An 18,350-nucleotide genomic window follows, 5' to 3' on the forward strand; every position below is an offset into this window, starting at 1 on the left:
AGGTATTTTTGTGGAGTGATTCAAGCTATTTGCATTTTATTTAGCAGTTGTTCTTCTGTGCACTTGTCCAGACTTAACAGTGGGGCTTTTACCAGAATGCCAGGCTGAGGGGTGGCTGGATGCTGTGAGGATGGCTCTCTGCAGTAAGACACCTTCATGCTTAAGAGCTCTACAGTCAAGGTTCCCATGGCAGCCTCCCTGCTCAGCTTTAATTTTTTTTTTGACATGTGTGCGTTGAGTAAATTAATAATATGTTGTCACCAATGTACTGCTTTCAGTTTGCATTATTGTTTTAACGAGTCATCGAGGTACAACAGTATATGTTGCATATTGTAGTCATGCTTGGAAATAGAAGCAGAACAGAGTCAGAAGATTTGTCTAAAAGATACTGAAAGAAAGATGTACGTTCTTTTCAGTACATTTGTGCTAGGAATTTATTAGAAGCTATAAAATGCTGAAATGTAAGACAAAGGAAAAGTTAAGGTTGTTTTAATAATTTAATTTTAAGATAAAGATTTCTGTGTGATAACTTGAAGCAATAATTCTTGGTGATAGAAAGCATATGGGCTGGGAAGACTGAAGAGCTAGAAATACCACCCCAGGTACTTGGTTATTTGGTGCTATCCTATAAAGCACAGAAGAAAATTCTGTGAAGAGTGAAACTGATGAAGTCTAGTTTCCTAGTAATCTGTGCTCTACATCCCTTTTTTTAACCCCTACTCCCCCTTCCTCAAAAAAAAAAGGGGGGGGGGGGGGAAGACCCTGCCATTATTATATTGGAGGAGACTAAGACCATGAAGTTTGCCTGGACAAGAGGGAGCAGGTGGTCTTGGCTGGCTTGGATGTAATTGTGTACTGACTTGTCAACTGATAGATCACAGGTGGTGATGACCAAGATTGTACTTTGACAGCCTCTTGCTCAGTGAGACACTACATTAGGTTTCTCTTTCTGTTCCCCACATAGCTGCTCATTTTCATGAAACCTATCTGTCCAGTTGGTTCCCAAGTGTTTTTGAGAGGCTGGGAGGAGAGACAGCACAATCACAAGCCCTATCTCATTAAAAGCTAGACGAAAAAAACATACCCCACACTACCAAAAAAATTACCTAGTTAGAATGAGGCCCTGAAGTTTGTGTGTTTTTATGCTTGTAAGATAAGAATATATATAAACTGTTTTTTGAAGAGGAAAGATTGAATCATCTCATTGGTCCCTTTTCTGCTGTGATCTTTAGCTCCCTCTTGCAACTTCAGATTTCTTTTTCAGAACTTAATTTAGATACTGTGCATGGAATGTTGTTCTGTTTGGGTAACTTCTGTTCTTAGTGCAAATTGTAATTTGATTGAAAAGCTTTTCTGTCCTAAGTAATAATCAAATTAGATTGTGTCTTCTGTTGTCCTCTTCTCTGGTAGTGTCACAAAAGCATTTATTTCAAATAACTTCTTGACCTTTTTGAATTTTAAAACTTTGGCAAAAGCTTATTTGCTTTGTATTGTCAATATGTTGAAAACTGTCTTCAGTCAGAGCTTGCCAGCTGCCAAATCCTGTGGTCCCTTTTGCCATCAATTTTTTGGGGGGTGTTTTAGATTACATAAGAGTTAATATTTTTCCTGTTTTTTTAGATGCAAATTTATTTTGAATTTTTATAGAAGCTTTATTGTATTTCTATGTTGCAAATTGGTTTTATTCCCAAAAAGCAAATAAAAAATATATGTGGTATAATACAGAACATTAATGCAGATTTCTAGGATGTTTGCCCTCTCTCTGGTGAGAACAGCATCCTTGCTTAAACAAGGAAAGAGAAAAATGCTTTTTGTTCAGGAACTCCTGTGCTTTCTAATTCTTGGAACATCTTTGTCAGTAGGTTCACTTTTGTTTCCAGTTTCTAATGCTCTGTACTAATGTTAGTATGAGTTAAGTAACAACAAATTGTCTAACCTTTATTACAGTATATACAGCCTGAAATATTAACTGGGGTCTAGCCTCAGATACTTGAGTAGCATTTATATTGAACAAGAGTAGTGACAAAAATGCAGCACAGTGAGACCTGACAGACTGGAGCGAGTAGTGTCGCCCATCTGATGACCAGAACAATCTCTGCTTCTGTTACTCTGCAGAAGTGTGAATATAAGCACATGTTGGCTGCAGGAGAGGTGGCTGAAGGAATGTAATCAACAGTGGACAAAACTGACCTTGGTGACTGTGCCTCTTTTTATGTACTTATCTGGCCTGAAAGGTGTGATTGTCCAAGATTTAACAGTTTTAAGACATCTAAAAGTCATATTCTTTTATTGTGATGATTTTTCCCAGGGATTAGAAATTGGACCAAGAAATAGCTAGTGGTGAATTAAGAGTTAAGATTTAGCTTGCTGAACAGGCACCAGAGTCTTTGACTTGATGGCAGCTTGCCATGCCTTTAGGAATCGGAGGCCCCTACCAGAACTAGATGATCTTGAATGTTCTAGCCAGATTCTTCTCCCTGCTTTCTGGAGGTATGTTATCTTCGCTGCTGTAAGTGCATGGTATCTTACTGAGGTGTGACTTCAAAATTGCTTCTTGTTGGCAGTTTGAAACATGATTATGGGGGTATAATCTGAGTCCTGCTGTTAAAGGTTCCTGAAAAGGAAAAGAAGACATTGCAGATGACACCCTGTAGTGGTATGTAAACCATAGTAGAAAGTTGTTTGCAAAAGGGTGGCAGCTGAAATGTTTGTATTATCTGCACTTGTGTTCACCACTGATCTCATACACAGGTGTAACAGCATGCAGCTCACATGCATGAGGACATAGCTCTGTGCATGCAGATTTATGTGTGCAGTTTGATAGACATCACGTCTCCCCACTCCCTCGTTAAATGCAGCTCTTTCGTTGTAGTAAGGAGTTCTCTTGGTGTTCTTTTAAGCTCAGTTCTCTATTGTATTTTATTGCAGTACTTCATGAATGGCTTCCTAGTTTTGCTGCATAAGATAATGCTGGCAGGTCAGAGTATTGTGGAAGAGAATTCCTCACCAAGCAGGCCACTGCTGCTGCGCTTGTTTAGCTTTTCTGGTCTGACATACTTCTTCATAAAACAGAAATATATAAGCTGAGGCACACAAATCTTAGGCATATTGCATAGTAAATTTTATTTATCAGTGTGCTTTCTGGTTGTTTTCTGTGACGAGGTATCCAATATGTCACTTCCAAAAGTGGAGTCCTGTGGAGCCCTGTGCAACTTATTTTGGTATGAAATCTTTCTTGCCAGCTGACAGTCCAGCCCCAGAGGAGTTTCATATCTCTATGAAACTCTCACCTGCTGCTCATTGGGCATTCAGTACTCTTTCTCAGTTAAATCTTGAATATTATTCTTCTTACCCCTGCCTGCCTCATTGTGATTAATAAACTGAATAGTTTCCCTGAAGAAATCATGCTATTGGAAGACTTCACATCTCTAATCATCTTTAGCTTCTTTTTGTTTGGAAGAAACTTAATGGGGAAACAGATGTTCAATAGTTTTGTTGTATGACTTACAAGTTCAGGAACTTGGTGCTTTCTTGACTTGCCAATTCTCCTGTCAGCATCTCTTTTACTGCCTCTTTTTCTGAATTTCTTCTGTGGGTCAGAATCAGGCCATGCCTTGTTTTATTCTGGCATTTTAAGAAAAATCGCATTCCCTGTCTTGTTCTTACCAGTCAACATTCTTGAAGTTGGCTTTTGACTTCCAAGAGTTGACAGAATGGTAGAGGTCTTGAATATGATTAAAAAAAAAAAAAAGCAGTTGCAGTGGGAAAAGAGGCATCAGTATCTACCTACAAATTATAAATCAGAGAACTGAAAACCTTTACAGATTCCTGAACTGCCAGCTCCAAATGAAGCTCTTCCCACAGTTGTGCACAAGAAGCAAATCCGTAGATACCATCCAGATGGGTGAAACTTAGCTTATGGAGTTGCACTTTTTTTTTTCCCCTCTCTTGCTAATCTCCTTTTCTTTTACAACTGCAATAAAGTGCCAAGTCCTAAGCTCATGACTGGGTTCCCCTCTGCCCAGTCACAGATGTTCAGCAATGGCTGTCATGTCTTGGACAATCTCTAAAGCTAGACTACTTTCATCAACTGCTTTCCTTTCTCACTCATGTCACTTCTCTTAACCTCCTTGTCTCTCAGCATCACATCTCATTTCTTGTATACTGGTTATAGTCTCTTGACTTGCCTCTTCAGTATCATCATTATCTGGCTTTTTGTTTGGTTTTTTTTAATGGTTGCTGCTGAAACTCCAGTTCAGGCTTTGCTTACTTCCCTGGTCTGAAATAACCTGAATTTCCTCATTAATGAGAACTGCAAGTTACTTACAATTCAGCACTGATTTTTCTGTTTTTTTCAGATACTGTTCTGCCAAGGCATTAGACTCTGCAGTCTTTGAAGAGTAGGCAAGGAACAGGCAGATATTAATTCAGATTATGCTGTAGAAACTGTTTTGTTTCTTTGTGGTTTTTTGTTTGTTTGTTTGTTTTTGGAGGAGGGGGAGGTGGTGGTGGTGGTAACATTTGTTTGGGTTTTTTGTTTGTTTGTTTTTCTGGTTTTGAATAAGACCCAAACATCGGATCTACCGAGTTATGAGGATGGTTTTCTTGCGCTCTCTCTGTGTTTGATGGAGATACAGAGATGTTGTCCCCCTGGGGCAGGGGGGCAATGAAGTGTGGATTTGTCATTCAGCACCTCTATCCTTGCTCGGCTGATGTTGGTGAAGACATGGAATGGTATCAGTGATGAGATGCAATGATTTTGTCTTTTGTTTCTAGAAATAACAGTTGGCATCAGAAATGAAAGAAATTTCCTTGGCTGTTTAGTCTCCATGGAGAATTCCATACCAAAACTATAGATGCAGAAATGATTTACAAGAAAATACGTTCAATTACAAGTACTTGTTTTGGGCTTAGCGAGGAAAGATAAGAGATGACAAAAACCGTGCACAAGAAGGTTTGCGTGTTTGGGATGTGAGACATTTGACTCCCTTTGTGGTATTGGTGGACATACTTTTATAATTGAGAAATGAAGTGGGCCTCATTTCTTCATTCTGCTCCTTAAAGTTGAATTATAGCGCTCGAGGCAACTGTAGAGCAGTGGAATAGGTTCGTATTTCAAGTGTCAGTTAACATGGAGGGAGAATTGGAGTATGCCTTTCTCTTGTAAATAGCCAGGCATTTCTCTTATGTAAATAGGTGTTGGATCCTCCAACGGTGCTTTCTCCTTCATGTGCTGAGGTTTTTTAAGACCACTTAACACTTTTTTGACTAGAAGATAAGCAAGGAAATCATTGAAAATGGGTTTTAAAATTTAACCCAGGGTATTTTTCCTCTGTTGCTCTGCTAATGCTTTGCATGCTGACCTAGAAGAATCATAGTCCAAGATAATAGGTACTGTAATTCAGTCTTCAGCTGCATTAATTATTTTTTCATCTGCCCGTCAGTTGTGCTTAGTCCTGGTGAATTAATCAAGTGGCCATGTTATACAGGCCTTTCTCCTCTGTCAGTTAGACTTGTATCACCTGTTCCCTTCATGTGGGGATGTACAATGAAAAGGTTGGAAAGTGTTTAAAAAGTAAAAACCTGTTGTGTTGTTCTAAAACAGACTTAAAGCAACATGTCTTATACTTTGCTATTGCATGGGATAGATAGGAAGAGTTGGCAGTGAAGGCGCATAGACTCCAGATACCCTGTATAGTGGTTGTGTGCTTTTCGTAGTAGCATGCACGGTACTGGACCAGTGCACCTTCACCACCACAGCCCTTGCTGCTTCCTCTGCTTTAAAGAGAGAGAGAGAAAGACATGGAAGAGTGCAAGCTCTGTTCTTTTTTGTTCCTAGAGCAATGCCAATAATTAACTAACACGTTGCTTTCAGGAATAGGTTTTAATTCTTGACCTTCTAGAGCCATTGAAAAATAGAGAATATTTTATGGGTTTGCTATGCTTAATATACTTAGGCAGTTATGTATGCATTATGATGTGTGGACACATATTTGTTCTTAGTGCTTTTTGGTTTTACATAGTCTCTCAGAGATGCTGTGTTTGTTTTATTTCAATGGAAAAAGAGGTCTTCATTTCTCAGAAGTTTTCTCATTTTTGCTTCACAGAAACTATCTTAGAGCATGGACACCAGTAAGAAGACAGAACCCCCTTTATCTGTGGAAATGGTGCAACAAAGGGCCAATCCTGATCGCAGTCCTTCAGCATCAATTTATGTTCCAGAGCAAGGTGGCTACAAAGAGAAATTTGTAAATGCTGTGGAAGATAAGTATAAATGTGAAAAATGTCACCTCATCTTATGCAATCCTAAACAGACTGAATGTGGACACAGATTTTGTGAGACCTGCATGAATGCCTTGCTAAGGTATGTTTTTTGTTGTGACAGAACATGTTAATAACTTTGTCTTGTGAACCGCTGAAAATAGCATGAACACCATTGTAGTTTTAGGAATACATTAAGCTAATGCCCTGGCTTGAAGCAGCCTTCCACTTGTTGCTTGCTTGATTATTTGTTATCCATATGCTGGTGCAAACATTTGTGTTCTACTCTGGGTCAGGATGAGACAACTAAGCTTTCCATCAATATTGTTGGAATGGTTGTTAAAGTGGTTTAATCCCACGTAGTGATGTGCGTTAGGTAAGAATTTCATTGCCTGTAGAGCCTAGGCTGAGTAGCTATTTCACATGACTGGTAACATGGCTGGTTTAGCGTAGAATGCTCTTAGTGAATTGTGGTTATGTGAGGAAGGGAGCCTGCAGAGGCTCCTTGGGGTGATGGTGCCTAAGTTAGCTGTGGACCCAGCCTTACAGTTGAGTGGTGGGACCCTTGAATAAATGTAACTGCTTGTGGAGCTTCCTTTTCCCATAACCATTCTAGCTGTATGTCCTGGGGCTTGTATGTTTTGTGGATTCCAGGAGGGTCAGGAAGGCTGGCTTCTCTTACTGAGATGTTTGGGCCAGAGTGCAAAGTGGTGGTTAAGTGAATGTTATAGGTGTAAAATGAATGCTGAGAGATTCAACCTTTCCTAGTCTAGGTAAGAATAAAAGTGTGATCATTCAAGGAGTATCTAGCTTTTAACAAGTATCTGTGCATCACTAGAAGTATATTTCTTTGCCTCTCAACTTTGATGCATTGCTACTGATTGTATTCAGCAGTGTGATTTCAAAACTTGGTCTAATGTTTGGAGACCATTCTGCAAGCTTTAACCTCCTAGGGTAAATAAGCAGTCAATACTTCCATTTGCTACTGGGAAAGCAGAGGTATAGAAGACATTGAGCTCGCTGAATGTTGCACACTGGACTACTAAGAGAGAGGATTTGACTTTAGAAGGCCTTGGTGATCTCACGTTTACTTTTTGTGACCATCCTGACTCTAGGTATTAGCTTATATTTCCCTTGGAAATACTGTAATCTCAGATGTATATAAATCAAGACTACATGCAGCATGGCAAAAGAAATTGGAGGATATTACATTACTCTGTCTCATGATGAAGAGTAACCTCTGTACTGGGCAAATACAAGAGTCCATAGCTCACTAATCCACTCCTGTAGGTTTTGTGCTACAGCATGTCTAATTTAAAACAACAAAAAAGCCCTGCCAACTTTTTTTTCAATACACATTTTCGGGTGAGGCGTAGTTTTCATTTAAGAAATGCAGTTATTTCTTTCTGAATATATGTTTTTGGAAGAGTATTACATGGTTAATAACAGTGACTGCAGAAAAGCAAACACCTGCCATGCTTGATGCGTGCAGATGGACAGAGCAGATCCTTAACAATCTAAGCAGTAACAATTCTGGCATTGCTGGAATCTGGGCAATTTTCCTTCCCTGCTGTGAGACATGCACATGTGCTTATTACAGTGCAGCTAGAACATGTGTAATTTTACTTTCTTGACTTTCCAACTAGTGTGTTATTGAAAAGGACACATGGGTAAGACCATCTACCACACTGCTCTTTCATTTGAGTTATTTCACTATATTTAAGTGCTTGTTGCAAACAGATCCTTTATTAAAATTAAATTTACAGCTCCTTTTTTTGAGAAATAAAAAGTGCCATAAAACTGGAAGCAAAAGAAGTTTATGTTGTTTGTGCATTTGGCACAAAAAATTTTCATTCAGTGTTGATATGCTGCTGCATACACACACACTGATTATATGTTAGCAGCTTCTGTTCCAGTGTTATTTGAGGACAAAGAATTGGGAGTCAGTGTAGATAATGCAGTAAAGATGTCTGCTCAGTATGCAGCAGTAGTTTAGAAGAGCAGGTGGGATGCTTGAGTGAATTCAGTAAGAGCAAGGAAAGCATGACATTGTATTAAACACTATATGCCCTCAAGTAGATTAGTTTCCTCTTTTTTTTTTTTTTTTTTTTTTACTTAACAAAAATATTACAGATATTGAAGCTGCAAGGTAGTTCAGATGCTCAGAAATATGATGGGACATGTATGGTCAGTTGAAGAAGCAGAAGCCAGTGAGATGATTTGAAATAAGCATACTGATTATATAACATAATCAAACTTATTCAGCATTTCACATTGATTTGCACAGCTCCTAGCAGCCACAACTTACAGCCTGTCAGTGAGTTGCTTTACAAAAGAATTTACCTGGCTTTTACCTAGTGCTTTTCATCCATAGATCTTGGTGCTTTACAAGGGAGATCAATATGACTATCCCCATTTTACATAGGGAAAAGGAGCTAAAAAGGAACGAAGGGATTTACACTATGACACCTAGCAGGTCAGAGCCAGAAACAGCTGTAGGAACCAAGATTTCCCACACTCCAGTTCAGTTTCTGTTCACGGACTGCTCTGTTCCTCAACCTGCCTGTTGTCTAAGAGATCACAAGTTTGGTAATTAGATTACCAAAACAGCTACAGGGCAATAGTTCAGATAAAGGAGGGAGCAGGGATCTGTAACAGTTACTAAAACCAGAACAGACTTGAAGGAGATGGACATAAATAACTTTTTTACCCTAAAAGGATATATAATTGACTGTTGGAGGAAGTGAAGTTTAATTAGGTGTTGTTTGAAAAAGGACTGGATAATTGAAGAGAAAATATTTTGCCTGTTTGCACAGCTAGATTGAGAAGTGACAAAAATTGTGGATCAGGTGCAGACTGTAAAATAAGGAATGAATTTTGCCACCTTGAAGAAAACGACTGCACAGTTGTGTGGAGGCATTGTGGTGGTCTTATTTCCTCAGCAATGCCAGATTACTGTCCAACGAAAACTCGGTGTTCAAATTTTTTGAAATAACATTGTGTTATCTCATTATAACGAACTATATCCACTTCTAATGATTTTAAAATATATTCAATAATTGTAACTAAGTAAAGTGCCTAATAAATGGAAATTTTTCAGATGAGTTAAACTAGTTTTTCTGTTTTCTTTTCTCTCCAGTTCTTCTAGTCCAAAATGTACAGCGTGTCAAGAAAGCATAGTAAAAGATAAGGTATTGTTAAAGTTATTTTTTATTCAAGAGTATTGAATTGTGTGGTGTACATAAGATGTGCTATTGCTTTGTGGTAATTATTTCATAAGTCTAACAAGCTACGTGAGGAAGATAATTTTGTTATAAGACCTAAACCTTGTATTTTATATGGGAGGACAGCTCACTTTTACTGTTAACCACATGATAGAAAACAGCAGGTCAGCTTCATCCCTAATGGTCCAGCCAGGTGTCACATCTTGTTTTTATAGTTGGGAGCTGCAGCAACACATTGCAATTGTCCTCCCATCAACCAGGAGGGTGATAAGAAGTACTGCATCTCCTGTAGATGCAGAGATGTGACAGATCTAGGCAAATCTTACTCCTGATTTAGCTCCAGACCATTGTCTACTGTTTCACTAATCTGTTTTTACAGTGTGATGTTCTGTGAACCACACTGGAACCAGAACAGTGTGGAGTTACAGTAGCTGATAGAATCAGATGATTCTTCTACAGATATTTCACTGATACTCTCTTCACTGTTTTTCACAGCAAAACTTTGTATTGCCTTTGAAAGATTGAGGGTGGAGAAAATTCTTTTTTTACTTAGTACATGGTTTATGCAGTTTTTACATTAGATTTTTCTAAAGTGTTTAGTAAATTCTTTGTGTTAGTAGTCTTTCCTGCCTAAATGAATACTGGTTACAGTAACCATTTTCAAGAAAAGGTTAGTGGGTACATGAATCTCTCCTCATCTTAACTCAAAATAGTTCTCTAAACAGTGCTCAGCGTAATTCAGTTTTGACATGGACGGTCTCTCCAGGAGCTCAGACCAATAATCATGACGCCTACTTTATTTTTCTTTTTAACGCTAACTTTCTGGCTCCCAATATACATAAATATGTACATTTATTATGACACTTCCAATATCTCTAAAACAGGAGGAGGACAAGAAGGGCCATGTATATTAAATACACGTTAGACTAACTGTGTAAGTCAGTGATTTTCATGAAACTGGAAAATTCTCTCTCCCCTTAAAATGCTGATGTCCAAAATCACTGAAGAGCTATTAGACGGTCTTGGAAAAACTGTTTAAAAATTGTCGTCTTACCTTAACTTCAGTCAGCAAAACTGTACCTAGTAACCCTGTGAATTACTTAGGAAAAAATACTACAGTAGTGGCAATTGATTATTCAAATGAGATTTGTTGATCTTCACATATGCATCAGTGACCTGTGCCAGATGAGACTGGATGAGAATGGTTGCAGTCTTTCCTTCTTCACTGATACTGGAGATAGATTCATAGTCACTGTGGACAGATCTGATCATAATTCTCTGTTGTTGTTAAACGTTAGCATGCAGAATCGTTCTGTAATTACACTAATCCTCCAGTGCATGCAGTATAGCAGAACTCCATTTGTCAGAGTAGTTGGGTTTGCTTCTTTGGTGTTTCTTAATGGTCATGAAAGCAGCTGCAAAATAACAAGAAGTTTTTAGCTCTTTGTTTTCGTCTTCGAAATATTAGTAATGGTCTTCAGTCCTTATCTCCAGTTCCTGCCCTTAGCAATGGGGCTTCTTGAGAGTGCGGTTGTGTTGTCTCTTTATCTTTTATGGGGTATCACCCACAAAAGGTGGAAAGTCCAAACCCCAAGCTGTGTATTTCTAATTTTTTGCAGTTCTATTATAGACAAAAAGTGCTTATAAACATTAATATGGAGCGATAGTTAAAGTCTGCTTATCTGTGAAATAATAAACCTCCTCCAGTCTAAGATCTTAGAAAATGTCTTTAATAATGTGTTACCACTGAAGTGCAAGGAGGTGTTCCAACTAACCAGTCTAGTCATTGTGGGACTGTCTTCCATGAAATCCTTCCTCTCTGAACCATTGTGCTTTGGCTCTTTTTTTGTCTTTATGGTATTGTGCTTAATGCATCAGCTTTCCAAACGATGTAGAGAATTCTAGCTTATGCAGGCCTATCAAGCCTGGCAAGCAAGTAGCAAAAAATTTAGTCCTTTCTTGTACCTTTCCCTTTGTTGTATTTATAGTAAATGTGAAACAATAGTAGAGCGTCTGTCCAAATAGTCTTTCTCACTGGGCTGCTTCACAGTGGAGGAATCTCAGTGATGCGCACATTCAAGAAAAACTGAATGGTAGGGTTTTATTTCTGGCACATAAAGCTAGAATTAAATGACACTGCTGTAGCCAAACTGCATGGCTTCTACTTTATTTGAACTTGCGTATTCTTGACAGGTTTTAAATTTCTAAAATGAAGTGATTTTTTTTATTTTTCAGGTATTTAAAGATAATTGTTGCAGGAGAGAACTACTTGGCCTTCAAATATACTGCAGAAATGAAAACAAGGGCTGTAAAGAACAGCTGTCTTTGGGTCAATTACTGGTAAGTAATCTAGCATACTCATAAGCTTCCTTTTGAGTTAAAGAATGAGAAGAAGTCTCACAAATTAAAGCCCCAGTCCATTTCTTGACTTGTTCACACTAGGGGTTATTCTGACATTTAAAAATCAGATTAGAGTTAAACTGTTTTGAAACTCAGCTTTTTGATGAGCTATAAGGAATTGTAGTAACAAATCATGCAATTGTGTGACAATAAAGCTCAGAAATATAAATGCATGAAGCAAATGACAAGGGTGAATTAAAATAGGGAAAAATCTTAATGTGTACTTTACCAATGTGAGAAATTTGAATTCCGTTTTGGTGTGTTTTTATTTACCAGTCTTCCTCCTCTCATATAAGTGGTGGTTTATGCATGGAGTTAAATCTTTGGCTTCTCCAGACTTGTACAAAATAACCTATAGCTTTGTTTTGTGAAGGTATAACATAGCAGTAATCCAATAATGTAACAGTTGTAAGGTATGGCTAACCCAGCAGTTTGTAGTGAGATGTATAGGTACTGGCTTTGAGTGAGCAAGCTAAGGTACTTAATTTAAAGCAGCATCTGTGTTTATGTGGAATAATACACCTTGGAAAAGAATGCTTACCTTTTGTTTAAATAGCCTGTGTGGAATTTTGCACTGTGTTAGAATGCTTTTAGTATAAAAGTAGCTCACGTGCATCTATAATACAGTGAAATCTGCTGTCTAGGTAAAGGGAGTGTAAAGTCAGAAATGTATTCCTGAGTAGATTTGTTAGTGTTTGCTCTTGCACAATACAGTGCACAAAATAACTTTGCTTACTTTGGTTCTGAAGTTACTTAACGTGGGATGTCTTCAAAGTATAGAAGACATGCACAAAATTTAGTTGGCTTGACTTTTTTTTTTTATCTTTCAGATGCATTTGAAAACTGATTGTCAGTTTGAAGAGCTCTCGTGTCCTCGTGCTGATTGCAAAGAAAAAATACTGAGAAAAGATTTGCCAGACCACGTGGAGAAGACCTGTAAATACCGGGAGACAACCTGTAAATACTGTAAAAGCCAAGTTCCAATGATTATGTTGCAGGTGCAGTATTTTCTTGTGTATATAGAACAACTTTCTGTACATTAGTGTGAAATAATAACTCTTCTTGTGCTTCTCTCTAGCTGCCGGTAGAGCCTTGGCCTCTCAGCCAGAATTAGTTAGTCAAAAGAGAAAATAGGCTGACTTTCAAAACACTTTTTTTCTGCAAAAACACCAGTCACTGCATTGACTAGGAAACATTTTCTTTTTTCTGATGTTCAGATACTGCATTTAAAAAAAAATTCAGATCCACTGCATAATACTGATACTTAAAGTAATTTTTGCTATGCTTTTTTGTTTTGCTTAAATTGATATGATAAATGCAACTGCCATGATAACAATTAAATGTTGTGCACGAAGAGCATAAGCATAGCAATTGACTGGAGAAGTAGCATCTTTCTGTATAATCCTTCTTCAGTACTGTGTGATCTGTTATGAGAGGAGAGGAGGAAATAGTGTAAAAGCAAACTGTGTCTTGGCATAGCCAGGAATGATACATGGCAGGCCTAAGCAGAGTTACTGCTGTTCCTGGCATACAAGTAGGTTATTGGATAAGCAGCATGTTGTGAATTAGAAGTATAGAGCAGAGGTTGAGAAAGTCATACTTAACTTTACACACAGAATTGTAACTTGACTGTGTTAGCATTATTTTGCATTGAACTGTATTATGCTGAATCTCTCTTGCTGTAATTTTGACATTTTTTTAAAAAAACTCTGTTTACATAGTTTCCATAGTTTGGACAGTCTCAGATTTCGGACTTTCTTAGTACAGTAAGAGTGGTGAGAATTCAATTTTCATTCGTGTTCTCGTATTGTTAGGTGAAATCTCACAATGACGAGAAGCATTCTTTGCTCAGAGGTGGTGTTACAAAAAGGCGTAGGTAGAATCTCACCGAGTTCTGATTTAGATTGGGCTTCTAATTATTTGAGTGTATACTTGCAAGGGCTGGTATTTTAATAATTGTGCATTACCAAGCATAAGGTGGCTGAGACATGAAAATACACAGAGAAAATTAAGTTTACACTGTGTTTATTCTGGCACATTCTGATACAGAAGTGGAACTGTATTTAGTTGGATTATGGATGCTGTTCTCCCAGAATTTTCTTTAGGTAAGGAATTGATGTGAGGCAAAGAGTGACAGTAAAAGATGTGTAGTGTCTTAACAGACAAAATCAGTGAGTATTAAATATGTTGTCTTGTATAAACCCTATTTCCATATCTAAGTAACATGCTCACAGGTTCCTTATAGGCAGTTTCTTTTTATAGGAGCAATGTAGTTAAATTTTTGAGAGTCTGAAATCATCTGTAAGTTTTGAGGAATATAGAACTCTGTTTTAGTTTAAAAGCTTTCTCTTTTATGAGATAGTGATGGATTTAACATTTATGAAATCTTTGAACTAGCAGTAGCTTTCAAGATACTCAGAAGCTGAGACAAGTTTTAGTCTATCAGATTTTTAATTCACAGCGAAACCAATTTTAGACATTCACATTGGAAACAAGAGTGGTGTATTACTCTGAAGTACAGAAAAGAGTATTTGTAAATAAAGTAATTGTTCTCCAAAATCTTAAATGGTGGAATTAAGAGTTGCTTTAAGAGGTAATAGAATTGGCTTATCCAGAGAGCCTAAGAGGTTTGTTAAAATGCAGTTTTATGTTGAGATGTTACTATTCTGATTGTATATAAGTTGGTACCACTATTCACCTGCCCTTAAAAGTTCTAAACAAATCTACATTTGTAAATCAGAATGTTTCCAAGCAGTGTTACATGTTCTCATGTTACATTGGCTTATATGTTCCAGTACAGTTTTGCTTCCATGCTGCTTTAAGGGTGCAGAAAGCTCTGCGATTAGAAGATTAGCAATTGGTTGCTTTTTTTTTTTGCCTAGATTTTTTAAATGTTCAGTGATTATAGAAATGCAGATGTTGTGTTTTTTTTTCTTGTGGCCTGATAAAATGTTACCTTGTTGTACTTTGGTAATGAGAATGAGACACTTAATGAGACTGTACATTTGAATGAAAGGCTCCTTTTGACTTTTCATTTGAGTTTTGTCACCTAGAGCCTGAGTTAATCTCCAGCTTCTGTAGCCTAAAATTTTCTCTAATGTAATAATGACTGAAGCGCAGGCCTCAGTGACTTGAACTGAAAATGGAGAAAAAGGGAGCATACCGAGAAAAAAGGTATGCAAATGGAAACAAAAATAATTTTACCGGAGTACATATGGTTCATGTCTTCATAGAATCCCATGACCTGTGGGGTAGGAAATCCCCGTTGTTGGAGGCAGACTCTTTAGTTAACAGTGTTAGTACACATTTTTTTAGATTGCATTTGTCTTGCCTGCACTGTCACTAGGTGAGTTAACTTCTTAATTTCTTTTCTTTTGTTTAAACCATCTAAAAAGTGGGGGGGGGGGGGTGTCACAAAGGTACCTTTGTTCTATAACTTCTGGCAGATAAAGATGGTGCATTGTTAGAACAGAAATTAGTAGCCTGAAATGTGTCTGAGTTGTTATATTTTTCTGTGGATAATCCACAAAGCTACTTGGAAGTGCTTCTCCTATGAAATTGATACTTGGGCAGTAGTAGTATGATACTGATCTGGCAGGAGAGCATCACTAAGTGTGTAGGCTTTCTCTGGCCACAAAAAGGCTGTCCCAGGCAGGCCCTGCCGAGGCAATCTGGACTCTGCTCAGTACTCTGAAACACAACGGAGCTGACTGGGACAGCCACTGGGGAAGACGCAAGACGTTGTCATCTTGCTCCCTTGTCGCTGCTCTGGACCAGGCACGTTCGTAATGTGGCACTGGCCTCTCTGGGGAGCCGTGTTAATATCCTGCCTTCCCCTCGTCTGTGCCAGGTGCCCTGCATGTGGTGTCACCCATGTTTTATGCTGCAGTTGGCTTTTGATTTCGTGTGCTCGACTGTGAATTTAGGTGGTCAGTACGAAGAGGGTTCTGCCACTGGAGTGGGATTACTCTGGTATACCCTGAAATCATTGGGAAGGCTCTCCTTGGTTTCAGTGGGGGGGCCCTGGGAGGCAGAGTGAGGAGGAGAACTGGAGAGAGGGCTGAGAAGAAGTTGCATGTTGCCTTTTTACCATGAACCAAGAGTCAGTGCCATAGCCTTTGCCAGATAGTTTGGGTAAGTTAGAGGAGAGAGTAAGGGAATTAAAATTAGGGAATGGATGTTAGAAGGGAGTATTCATTTTCTAGTTTTGTAGTTGGTAAACCATTAAAGAAGTTTGTAGGGCAGTAGGCCCCTAAAGCTGCGCGGTAGCGTTGATGTCTCTCTTCAACATGATGATATATGTGTTCAGAATGAGGGGCGCCCAGGTCCAGTTCTTGAGTCTGAGCAGAAACGGTCCTATGGGCCATTGCTTACCAGAAGAGTACCAGTCACCCTGACAGAGGTGTTCTCAGTCTGTTAGCATTGCTCCTGGTTGGGTAGCTGTGCCCTGGTGGGGAGGGACTGAAGCTACCTCCTCATTTTGGGAGGCTGTCCCAGCTCTCTGGCTAAGGAGCAACTTAGGCTTCCTTGCTTTCTGTTGCTGTGACTGTTTACATGTGCTACACCAAGTGAACGAGCACGAATAAGAAGGATGGCAGGATAGACTTGCTTCAGAGCAGCATACCTGATGATCTGTTTTTAAAAGTGACGAGGTCTACATTTTCAAATATTTGCAGATTTATGATAGAGTTCTGAACTAAGGCCTTTCACATCTCAGAGCTTGGCTCTCCTTTAAGTCTTGGTTTTGTTTCAAAAAATAGATGTCATTACTGGGCAAAAAGGACATGCTATTTGTTCTTCCTTTTCTAACAGCCTTATAAATCTAGCCATTTGTTTCCTTTGCTTAAGTACCAGAAATGAAACAGCTTGTTTCAAGTTGAATGGGACATGTCACTTGACATGAAACGAAATTTTTTTTTTCCAGATTTTTCATTTTGTTGAGAAAAACTAGAGAAGAAACATAAATTCAATTAGTTTGGGCCTGATTGTCTTCCCTCCCTATGGTGATATGGTTTGACGGCTGTACTGAAGTTTCTGTCATCATCTAGGTTCAGATCAAAATGCCTGCCCAGCATCAGGATAAAATTTCAACATCTCTTTGAACTTCGGGTGTATAACAGTGAGACTTGGTATCAGATGTTTGAGAATCAAAATTAGAAAAGAATTGGTGGGGGAATATCCATACATAGGAAGGAGAGATTCTCTGAGAGTGGGCAATGTACATTTCTGAGCTTTTCCATGCACTGTATACCCTTAATAAAAAGGACATCTGTGGTGGTTCTGCTTGCTCTTAAAGATGCCCATTTTTGTGAGTAATTCTTGGGGAAGAAAACCTGAATTTTATTATTGTTTCATTGCTCTAAGTAAAAACAATATAATGGGAAGCAAATAGATTTATTCTGTGTGGGAAAACACAAGAAAAACGATATTTTTGCTTCAGAATATCAAGATGTCTATCGAAAGCAGAAACTGATGTTTGAGCAATTGCAGTTCTGTAACTCTGCACAAGTGGGATAAACATTGAAAAAAATCTTGTGTGGTTTTTTTTTAATTATTGTAGGATGCTTTTCTTTCAGGTGAGTCCTCTTTAATTTCAGAGTAAGAGTTAATTTGTGGTTTGTTTGCTTTTTCCTCTGTAGAAACATGAAGATACAGACTGCCCGTGTGTCATGGTTTCATGTCCTCATAAATGTAGTGTTAAAACACTCATGAGGAGCGAGGTAAGAAGTCATGCCCAGTGTTGTGCTGAAAAATTAAATATTTTTTTTTAGTAAGATCTCGCAAGAATTTTGCCAGAAGCCATTTCCTTATTAAAATGTGAGATCTAAAGAAAAGCTTTTTCTACCACACAGTTAAGTGTGATAAGACTCAAATATTTTAAATGATTTCTTGAAAAACTATTTAAAAAGAAATAATTTCTTAGTTTTATGTCATTATTACACTTGACTTGCCCAAGATTAGTGCATGCTTTTCCTGCTTCTGTTTTTATTAGCTCTCCCCCTGTCCTTCCCCATTTGAAGCATTTTTGAGTACAGTAGAGCAGCATCTTGGGGTAGTTAGCTTATATTAAAATAAAAAGAGAGAATTAAAATTTAGTGGACATTGGCAAGAGTTAGTAAAGACTAGAAGAGTCATATAAACATGTAGAATCATGGCATGGAAAAACTTAAATTATGATTAAATCTGTTAAATTGGGGAAAAAATAACTGACACTTAAAGAATTAGTGTAAGAAACAGGGTAATATGAGTACAGCATTCTAACAGCCAGGTGCAACAATGCATAAAAATTTCTCTTAATGTCTAGAAGCTTACAGTAATATATGGACCAAATTAAAAAAAAATTAAAACCTATCGTCTTTGAACAGATCCATGTTCTTGTACATTAAAAGATATAAGTAGCATCTCTCAAAGTCAATAGGTGTTATTTTTTTCTAAAAATAATAACTTACTCACCAAGGATAGGGA

General features: G+C 38.0%; 1 protein-coding gene across 9 annotated transcripts in view; it reads left to right on the forward strand.

Moving 5' to 3' along the window:
• Positions 1-18,350, forward strand: part of TRAF3 (TNF receptor associated factor 3) — a 74,108-nt gene that overhangs the window by 32,890 nt on the left and 22,868 nt on the right. For all 9 annotated transcript variants that reach the window (XM_049828409.1, XM_049828410.1, XM_049828411.1 and 6 more), the window contains 5 exons: positions 6,108-6,364; positions 9,401-9,452; positions 11,721-11,825; positions 12,716-12,883; positions 17,525-17,605. In XM_049828409.1, coding sequence (XP_049684366.1) covers positions 6,123-6,364; positions 9,401-9,452; positions 11,721-11,825; positions 12,716-12,883; positions 17,525-17,605 — 648 coding nt within the window. In that variant the 5' untranslated portion in view covers positions 6,108-6,122. The remainder of the gene's footprint in view (positions 1-6,107; positions 6,365-9,400; positions 9,453-11,720; positions 11,826-12,715; positions 12,884-17,524; positions 17,606-18,350) is intronic.

Source organism: Accipiter gentilis, chromosome 25 (assembly GCF_929443795.1).
Source record: "Accipiter gentilis chromosome 25, bAccGen1.1, whole genome shotgun sequence".
NCBI classification, from domain to species: Eukaryota; Metazoa; Chordata; class Aves; order Accipitriformes; family Accipitridae; genus Astur; species Astur gentilis.